Source organism: Acinonyx jubatus, chromosome E1 (genome assembly GCF_027475565.1).
Source record: "Acinonyx jubatus isolate Ajub_Pintada_27869175 chromosome E1, VMU_Ajub_asm_v1.0, whole genome shotgun sequence".
In the NCBI taxonomy this organism is placed as follows: Eukaryota; Metazoa; Chordata; class Mammalia; order Carnivora; family Felidae; genus Acinonyx; species Acinonyx jubatus.
In genome coordinates, this window is record NC_069397.1 from 7,304,435 (window position 1) to 7,314,164 (window position 9,730).

Consider the following 9,730-nt stretch of genomic DNA (forward strand, 5'->3'; position numbering starts at 1 on the left):
AAACACAAGGGGATTTTTTAAGTGGCTGATGATTTTAAATGATATATATTCTATATTAAGGGAAGGTTGTTTGTTTTTCTTTCCAACAAATGGAAAGTTACTGTTTTAAAAGTGTTTAATGTTTGAACTTGACTTTTAAGACCAAATGTTTTCTCATGAGTTGGATTACTGTAAATTCGGCTCCCGAAATCAATCCGAGGGGTATGCATGACCCCTCAAGTAAATAAACTTGTCAGATCATGTTCATTTTTGTTTTGGAGATGAATTATTTACTTAGTGGACTTTTGAAATATATCTGAATTGTGTTATAACTTTTGTAATGTTGTTTCACTTAAAATAACAAAAAGAATGCATACTTAATGAAATAGATTACACTTTAAAAAATGAAAATTCTGGCCACACGATTTTTCCTTGTTCTCCGAGAAAAAAGAACACGCCAATATTTTATGGCAAACAAAATCCAGGTGACACTTGGATTTACTGGAGTTTGGCTGATTCCTTTATTAAAGGTGGTCTAAATTTGAGAAGACTGGCAAATTTAAGATTAAGATCTGAATCAGACCTGTTTCCTAAACTTTATTAGGAGAGTTGTTCACAATGTGACCAGTGTCATTCCCACCCCCCCCACCCCCCCCACCCCCGTCTTTCTTCTTAAAAAAAAAATTGGCTACCTCATTTGTAAAGAGAAGTGCTTGAAGATCTCTAGAAAAGTTTCAGCCAGGCCGAAGACACAAGGTACTTTTTTTCCCCTTTAAATATAGAAAACACTTTCCAAAACTCATTCCTCACTCCAAACAAAAGTTATTATCCAGGAAGCCTTTCCTTAAAGCACGCTGCCTGACCGTACATAGACATAGATTTCCCGACTGCCTTAGCATCTGGTTCTTGACACTTTTACTAAGTCTCCAGATTACTTACCACCTAGGACAGTGATCTGGCAAAGGGTCAAGGGAAATGAATGCCTGATGGCAAAGACCAAGCGTGAGCCACGGGGGTTTGTTCGGTAGAGAAGAAATAAAAACACGCTTTCTTGGGAAAGGCATGGAGTAAACGACGTTGCCTAATAATTGATGAACAGGTTTCTAACTTAAGTACCCCCCCCCCTTTAGCCCACAACAGGGATACTTTCGCTGAGCAGAAGAAACAGAGGAGGAAGATTGGCTGTTTGAGGGAAAGGAAATCCCAAAAACTAAAGAAAAAGTCATCAAGGCCAAAATGTCCCTCCCACCGCCCCCCTCAACACCTACCTCCCTGCAAACAGAAGGCACGGTGGCGAACGAGACCCCCGAACCCAAGAATTACTGATGACCCTCTGCCTTCTGCAGAAAATGGGGAAGGAGGTGAGTAGGGGGGTTCCCCCCCCCACCTCGCCCACCCGAAGCCCCGGCTGCCCCCCACCCCCCACCCCAGCGGCACCCGGAACCAGCTCACCGGTACCAGGCGAGGCCCTTGTCGTAGCTGCGGTCGAAGAAGTGGGGCTCGGCGCCCACGGCGCGCACGTCGGGGTGCACGCGCAGAAACTCGAGCAGCGCCCGCGTGCCGCCCTTCTTCACGCCGATGATGATGGCCTGCGGCAGCTGCTTGCTGCCCTCGTCCAGCAGCAGGGCCAGGGTCCCCGGCGGGGCCTCGGCCGCGCTGCTCCCGGCCCCGGAGCCGCCGGGACCTCCGGCCAGGCCGGGGGGCTCCTCTTCCCAGGCCGCCTCCTGGCCGTCGTCCCGTGGCGCGGGCGGCCGGCGCCTCCGCCGCTGCTGCCGCTGCAGGAGCCGCTTCCTCTGCGCCGCCGCGGGCCACACCGCCAGCTCCCTCGGGCCTCCGGCCAGGGCGCCGCGCCCCGGGGCCCCCGCCTCCTCGCCGCCGCCCGACGGCCGCACCACGGGGCCCGCCAGGGTCTGGCAGCGCTCGGCCAGACAGTAGAAGACGTAAAGGGACGTGAGCAGGGAGCAGAGCATCAGCAAGAACTTCCGGAAGATGCTGCGGGACAGCGGCTCGGCCGGGGTGGGGTGGGCGCCGGCCGGGCCCGGAGGGGCCATCCTAGCCGGAGGCGACGTCGGGCCGCGCGCGGGCCATGCTAGGCCGGGACTCCGCCGGGGGCCGCGACCTCGTGCGGGGGGGCCCGCATCGCCCGTGCGTCCCTGCGGCCGTGCGCGCTGCCCCGCGGAGACGTAGCCGCGGGCGCCCGGCGCGGGATCCCTGCCTCCGGTCGAGGGGGCGGGAGGGGGACGTGGTGCGGTGCTTAAGAAACCATCGTCTCAGACTCCCCCGAGTCCTGAGCCTTGGGGACGCGCTCTGCGACAGTGACCGGAATGGGGAGTCCTGGCGGCGGCGAAGGCGCGCGTCTCAGCCCCGGGCCCGAGCGGCCTCCCGGCCTGGATCCCTGCTCAGCGATCGCGCATCCCTCGCTCGGTCGCGGGGAAGAGACTCCAGGCCCCGGGGCCGCGGAGCTCCGTGCGCTGCAGACGACAGCGTGCGACAGTGCCTCTTCCTTCGTGACCGTGGCCGCCGGGGCGCGCCCTCAGCGCCCCGCTGCGAGGTCCCGCCGAGTCCCGCTGCCCGAGCGGGAGCCCGAGGCCCGCGCCAAGCCGTGCGCCCCTTTCTGTGCGCTCCCGGCTGCTCCAAACTGCTCTCGGTCCCCACCTGGGTGCGGCGTGCCGGAGCCCGGCGGCGCAGGACCTGTCAGCGGCCGCGGCCACAGCGCTCGCAGACGCTCCCCCGCCGCCTCCGGGCGGTCGCCGCCGCCGCCACACGTGGGGCGCCGAGGGCAGCAAACTTGGCGGTGACGTCAACGTCCCGGGCCGCACCAGCCGCCTGAAGAGCGCAGCCGGGCGAACCGGGTGGGATGGAGAAAAGGTGGCGCGGACCCCGCAGCGTCGGCCCAATGACATCGGAGAGGGCGGGGGCGATCGGGGCGACGCCCCTTCCCCACTCCGCCCTCCCTCCCCTCCCCGCACCGCCGCAGCCTCGCCCCCTTTCCGGCGAGCTGGGGGCTCCGGGGGAGTCTGACTGACAGCTAGGACCGGCCGGATCCCCGGGGGCCTGACTTCCACCCGGCGAGCCACCTCTCAGACTCGGCTCAGCCCATCGCAGCACTGACCTCCTCCGAGTCCCCGCTCCCGCCTGTGTCCCTACATTCTCCCCTACCCCGCCCCGCCCCCTGCCACCTCCCCGGCCCTCTGGAAGTTTTGTTGGCTTCAGTTGCGCGTACCGCGCTGCTCGCCACGCCCCCGTTTGTCTCGGGCGACCCGAATTCCTCCCAGCAGCTCCTACTTGACTTGCACCTACGGAGTTGGTCCGCCGCGGGCCAAGGGCGAGCGAAGCCTTTTCTCCCGAGGGCGGTATTTCGTCTTTGCTTTTGGTTGTTTTCGGCTTGTGTTCGTCTAGGATGATCGAGAGTTCCCCAGGACCGAGAAAGGAACCACCTCTTGGGAAATGAGCCAGTAGAATCAAGGAGAGAAATGAAGAGGTTTATAAAAATTTAAAAAAAAAATCAGCTCCGATTCCAAATCCATATGCCCAGCTTTTGACGAAGGAATTTTTTTTATGTTGTTTGTATTGCTCCGTGTGCGTGTGTGTGCGCGCGCGCGTGCGCACGCGTCTCGGTAAGGGAGTTCAGTTGCCTTCCATAAACAGCGGTTTCCTCTTCCTCTTGCCTCCCCTGACCCTATATCCTCTTCGCGCGTTCCGCTGAGAGTAGGTCAGGAAGGGATACAAATCACCTTGCTGTGTAATGGAGGGAGGTGGCCCGTGGAACCTGCATGAGGTAGGGATTTTTTTTTTTTTTATTCCATACTGATTTGTTGCTGATTTCCTAGCTTCCTGGTCTCAGCGGGACGCCCGGCAGTGTGGGCGGTAGCCTGGCAGCTGGGCACCAGCCCGTGTAAATTACAGAGGCAGCTCTCTGGGCCCGCTAACCTGGCCCCGCAGCAGGCACGGCGTCCTGTGCCTTCCAGGGAATTCTGCTGCCCACTGCTGGGACTTTCCAGCCTTCCTCTTGACCGCCTTCCTGCGCTGCGTGCTCTATTTGACCCTGGAAGTGCAAGTCAGCGAAGACCGCCTAGACCTTCCAAAGAAGAGCTGGTGATTCTAACTCTATGCTTGGGTGGAGTTTGGGGGGTACTTGTGGCTTGCTAGACACGTTTTTGTGTTGAGAAGTACCAATCCCAACCTATTCTACAAACGAGCCAAGAGCTTATTAGCTTCTGATGCCTTAAAGCAATGAACTTTTACAAGGACGAACACCAAGGTCTGAGGTCTCCTTGTGTACTAAAATTGGATATCGACAAACCAGTTCAGTTTTAATACTATTTTGAGCTGTAATATATTTTGAACTTTTTCTCTAGACGTTTCAGTCCGATTTGCGGGGTGGGGGGAAGATTTAAAAAAATCAAACACCATTTTAAAGTTAGTCTGAAAGCATATGCTGTCTCACAAATGCTGACAAACAGGCCTTGGTTTCCTCCTTGGGGAAATGATGGTCTCCAAATTCCCTTCTGGCTCCAACAGGTTACAATGTCGTGCATTTCTGCTTTCACATTTCAAACATAGGTATTTTCTTTATGTGGATATTGAAGACCTCCCCTACTTAGGAGACATAGTTTCAGGATCACTCACAATACCTAGGGCGGCTCTGTACATTAGAAATAAAAAAATCTAGAAGGAAAAAGTCCTTTGGAGGAAACCCTTCACAGAGGAAGCAAGCTTCATTGCTGGGACCCAGACCACCTAAGGCAATGAATAGCTCAGGGAAACAGTCGGGGAAAGAAAGATCTTTGACAAAACAGCAGGAGGGAAGACTGTGGCATTTTGTCTCATGGTGGGGGGGGGTGGGGGGACATGCAGAAACCTGATTAAAGTTTCTGGATAACATTTGTGAGAGTCCCACTCCACAACTCCTTAGAAAATGCTTTTTCTTTGATCCACTCAGATGCATTTGTTAGAATGGAAAGCAATTGCAGCTAATCGTTATCGGGACTCTTTGAGAGAGAAAAAATGGCCATGAAAACAAGTACAATGGACTTAGTTGCAGTTTCTTCTTGTTTCTCCCTTTCCCCTGTCCTTCCATGGCAGAGCACATAGCCACTCCTTGAAAATGATCAGGTTGTGCCAGGGAAAGGGTCTGCTGTCATAGAATCTGGTCTCCTACTGGTGGGGGAGGGGGAGTGACATAGATGAGGTTGATGTTTGGCGACTTCCAGCTTCTTTCATTTTCCCTAGTGAGCCCTCACTCCTCCTCTGGCGTCCTTGTCTGGTGTCTTTACCCTCAGACCTTTCCCAGCCCTGGATCTCAAAAACCCGTTCACTCTGCTGTACAGGCACTTGCTTACCTTCTCTCCCGTGGCACCCACAGTGGATTTACATTTTAGGGTGAGGAATCCCTTTAAGAATGACTTTCTCCTACCTGCCCCAAAAGCAGTCCTTTAAGCTATTTTTAAAGATGCAGCACCCAGGGGCGCCTGGGTGGCCCATTCAGTTAAGCGTCCCATTCTTGATTTCGGCTCATGATCTCATAGTTCATGAGTTTGAGCCCGGCGCGGGACTCTGTGCTGACAGTGCCGGGCCTACTTGGGATTCTCTCTCTCTCCCTCTCTCTCTGCCCCTCCCCCGCATGTGCTCTCTCCCTCTCTCTTTCTCTCAAAATACATAAAAAGAAACTTCAAAAAATGCAAAACACAATAAAGCATAAAGAATAAAACAAATCATACCCAAAATTTCAAATTTTTTTTGGCCCAGAAATGACCATGATTAATATACTGGCCAGTTATTTATATATATTATACATTATATATATTTCTGTATAATGTTATATACATAAGTATATGTAAGTTATATATATAAATAGTATGTATATATAACTTATAAGTAGTATATATATATATAACTTATATAGAACTTATAGTTCTATATGTTTATATATACTAATTATAGTATATATATATAACATATATATATAACTTGTATATATATATGTGCTATATATATACATAAGTATATATAAGTTACATATAATGTTATATACATAAGTATACATAAATACATATAGACAGGTGGACGTAGGTATATATGAGACAGATAGATAAAAAGATAGATGAGATAGATGATAGATAAAGATATATATATATATATATAGGTAATAGATAGATGGTAGGTAGATATAGATGACAGATAGATGATAGAGCTAGATAATTCTTTAAAAATACTAAGACTTTCTAGCAGTGTGGAGAATACAGAGAGCATCCTTTGGACATCTGTAATAATGAGCCCAATTGATGTGTACGAACCCACAAATGGTCCTGCTCAAAGAACCTGCATGCTTCACTGGCCCTGTGTTACCTCCCTTACCCCAGAAAACATGCATATAGCGCTCCATTGCCCCATTCCTTTACCGTCCGTCCTACACTCCCGGCCCTCCTTCCAGGTCTTTCCAACCCCACTGGCCACACCAACATGGAAGCCAGAGAGTTCAGGAGCTCATTGATACAACAGATGAAAATCACCTCCTCCTGGGGCTGGAACAGGGGGTAACATGGATCTGGCAGAGCAGAGTCTGTCCTGCAAATGGGGAAACGTGAGCCTTAGGAGCTTATAATCTTAATGAGACGAGACACGCACACACTCTTGAGCATGCAAATTTGCATTGTGTTCTACTGAAGTAGCAGATATTTTGCTACACGTTCACCAGATTCATTTTCAGTTCTTGGCTATGCGTTCCCCTTCCTGTCTCAGCATCCCTGGTGTCTCTACCTATAATACGCATCCCCTTCACCCTTCAGCTATCAGCTGGAACACATCTTAAGGATGCCTTCTGTGTCCCTCCCCCACCCCTATTTTGATCAAGTCTCCTGGCACGGATTCTCTGGAGTCCCCAGCTATCTTCCTTACAGACTCTATGAGGGTTTGTAACATTAAAGGTATGAGCTTACGCTATGCCCCCCCCCCCTTAGACTATAAGCACTCCAAAGAGCCCAAGGCCATCGCTCAGTAGTGCCCGTGGACATCTAGCATATCACTTGGTGCAAGGAGATGTCCAGTAAAGACGTGTTGACGAGCTAAGGGACCCAGGGAAGAATGGACCTGGGCATTCCCGTCGGAGAGCACCTCACAAAAAGGCCGAGTCAAGAGAGGGCACTGTGTGTTGTAAACTGCTCGTGTTTCAGCCTGAATGAAGCATGGGCTTGGCCTGGGGACGTCACTGGAGGGGAGCTAGAAGGAACACAAGAAATGACGACAGAGATGAAAGCCAGGAGCCAGATCCCAAGGGCCTCGTGTGATTTTTCTTGAGAGTTTGTGCTTTTATCGGACATCTGTGGCGATCAACAGGCAAATGCTTGGCTTTTTAAGGAAGATTTCTCCAAGAGAAGGATTTCTCAGCAGCGTCGAGACTGGAGGGCGGGATTCCAGCTCAGTGACCGATTCCTGTTAGCACAGAGCCATTGTGGCAATAAATAATCAGCTACAAATTAGGGGGAGGGTGGATTTTGAAGTGGGTCCTGAGGAATTGAATGGGGGCAGGGGCCTGATAGGTTGGATCACAGGGGAAATTCCCAGTGTGGCGGTCACAACGGGCAGCCAATAAATGTTGAATACATAACTGTAACCAAATCTTTATTTATATACTTGTTTTAGCCCCCAAGAAAGTGTTTCTCTTAATCAACTAACTTATTTTTAATGTTTATTTCTTTTTTGAGAGAGAGCATGAGAAGGGGAGGGGCAGAGAAAAAGAGGGAGACACAGAACACAGAACCGGAAGCAGGCTCCAGGCTCCAAGCTGTCAGCACAGAGCCCGGCGCGGGGCTTGAACTCACAAACTGTGAGATGGTGACCTGAGCCGAAGTCAGACACTGAACCGCTTAACCGACTGAGCCACCCAGGCGCCCCTAATCGATGAACTTCAGGAAGTTTTCTAGAAGCCGGAGTGTGATTTTAGTAGCCTCAGAACTTGCCTTAGGCTCCTGTATTGCTTTAGTCTCTATTTAACCACGTACCCCTGTCTTTTCTTTAGGGGACTCACTATTTCTGAGAACGAAGTTACCAGATAAGATGCCATTTTCATTTTTTTCTTGATGTTCTCACCTAACGCTTCTGTTATCATCAACTCTCTCCCTCTCAAGACCTGCATCAGACATTTTGCATCTAGGAATTTTCCTAAAGACCCAAAAAGATCAACTTCGGTCAGAAACAGCCTCGAAAAAGCCCTTGTTCATCAGAAGGCGGGAGGCAAGGACCAAAGGAATATCTACCGTGGGCCAGACTTTCGACGTACAGGCTGTCCCTTCCTTCATGAATGCCAGGAGACACGTCCACATGGTAATCACTGCAGGGGTACAATTCCTTGTGACAGCTTCCTGCCCAATGGCAGCACAGTGTTTTGGGGATGAAACACCTTGATCATTGTCAACGGCACTCATACGGGCGCTGAACGCCTCCAGGATGAAGTTTGCTTATGACCTGTGTGGGGTCCTGGGAAGAGGTGCTTTCTGCCCCAAGTGTTGACAATTCAGACCAGAGATGGGTGGCTGTTGCAATGGATATCTATAATGTCTGTCTGCCCTTTTTTCTAAAAACAGCTCCTGAGGCTTCCTCTAGGCAAAAAATCCTTCTTACGCTCATGCCGTGAAATCTCAGTACAGCTAAACTCACCCTTGGCTTTCGATGTCAGAGTAATCTATCTGCCAGTCTGTAGCATCTGCTTTTCCAGACTTCAGGGAAATAAGCAAGACGCAGAATCCTTCAACGACAGGGCTTTGCCGGGCGGGGTGACTGCTGGACGATCCGTGCCCTTGCCCTAGGTTTCCAGGCCGTTACATTTCCTCACTGAGGGAGAACATGCCTGAGGTTGAAGTCAACACAGGAATACGAAGGTGAGCCAGGGTGAGAGAGCGATTCCAGGAAACTTGCTCTGAGACCCTGATTCATCACCACCACGGAGTAAAATCTGCTCTTTCCAACGTTCTTTGAGATTTTAGGAAAGCATGCCTGTCTCTGTGTTATCAGATCTGGTTTCGTATTCCACCACACAGACTCTCTCGCCAGCCGACCAGACCGTCCCGCCAGTGATGTTATTAATGACCCCAGCCTATATGGGGCGTGCTCACCATTGAGACCGACCAGGTGTTACCCCATGCACCTGACTGATCGTACCTGCCCTTTTGTCCGCATCCACCAGCCAGGCCTGAACCGCTCACCACCTACCTAGCCTGACTCCAGAAAGTGTAGCCCAAACACAGTAAACTAATTCCGACATTTTATTTTTAAGGTCTATTTATTTATTTTGAGAGAGACGGAGATGGCGTGAGCGGGGTGGGAGCAGAGAAAGAGGGAGAGAGAGAATCCCAAGCAGGCTCCATGATGCCAGCACAGAGCCCAGTGCGGGACTCGAACTCACGAAACCGTGAGATCATGACCTGAGCCAAAACCAAGAGTCAGATGCTTAACCGACTGAGCCACTGGGGTGACCCTCATTTTGACATTTTAAGTTATCTCTGTATTGAGGCACCTGGGTGGTTCATCAGTTAAGCGTGCGACTTCGGCTCAGGTCATGATTCACAGTTCGTGGGTTTGAGCCCCGTGTCGGGCTCTGTGCTGACAGCTCGGAGCCTGGAGCCTGTTTCAGATTCTGTGTCTCCCTCTCTCCCTGGCCCTCCCCTGCTTATGCTCTCTCTCTCTTTCAAAAATAAACATTAAAAAAAATTTTTAAACATAAAATAAATTGTATTTACCTGATGAGAGGTTTAAC

At 51.1% G+C, this 9,730-nt stretch overlaps 1 protein-coding gene and 1 long non-coding RNA gene across 2 annotated transcripts in view; one reads left to right on the top strand and one right to left on the bottom strand.

Annotated features, from left to right (window-relative positions):
• The window catches only part of HS3ST3A1 (heparan sulfate-glucosamine 3-sulfotransferase 3A1), a 99,268-nt gene extending 97,171 nt beyond the window's left edge, over positions 1–2,097 (bottom strand). The window contains exon 1 of the mRNA XM_027047817.2: positions 1,432–2,097. Within this exon, the coding sequence (XP_026903618.1) occupies positions 1,432–2,030 (599 nt within the window). The 5' untranslated portion in view covers positions 2,031–2,097. The remainder of the gene's footprint in view (positions 1–1,431) is intronic.
• A 1,465-nt stretch (positions 2,098–3,562) lies between these two features.
• LOC113596002 (uncharacterized) lies at positions 3,563–9,242 on the top strand. The gene is made up of 2 exons (XR_003416708.2): positions 3,563–3,757; positions 7,997–9,242. It is a non-coding gene; the product is annotated as an uncharacterized LOC113596002 (long non-coding RNA).
• Positions 9,243–9,730: the final 488 nt, after the last annotated feature.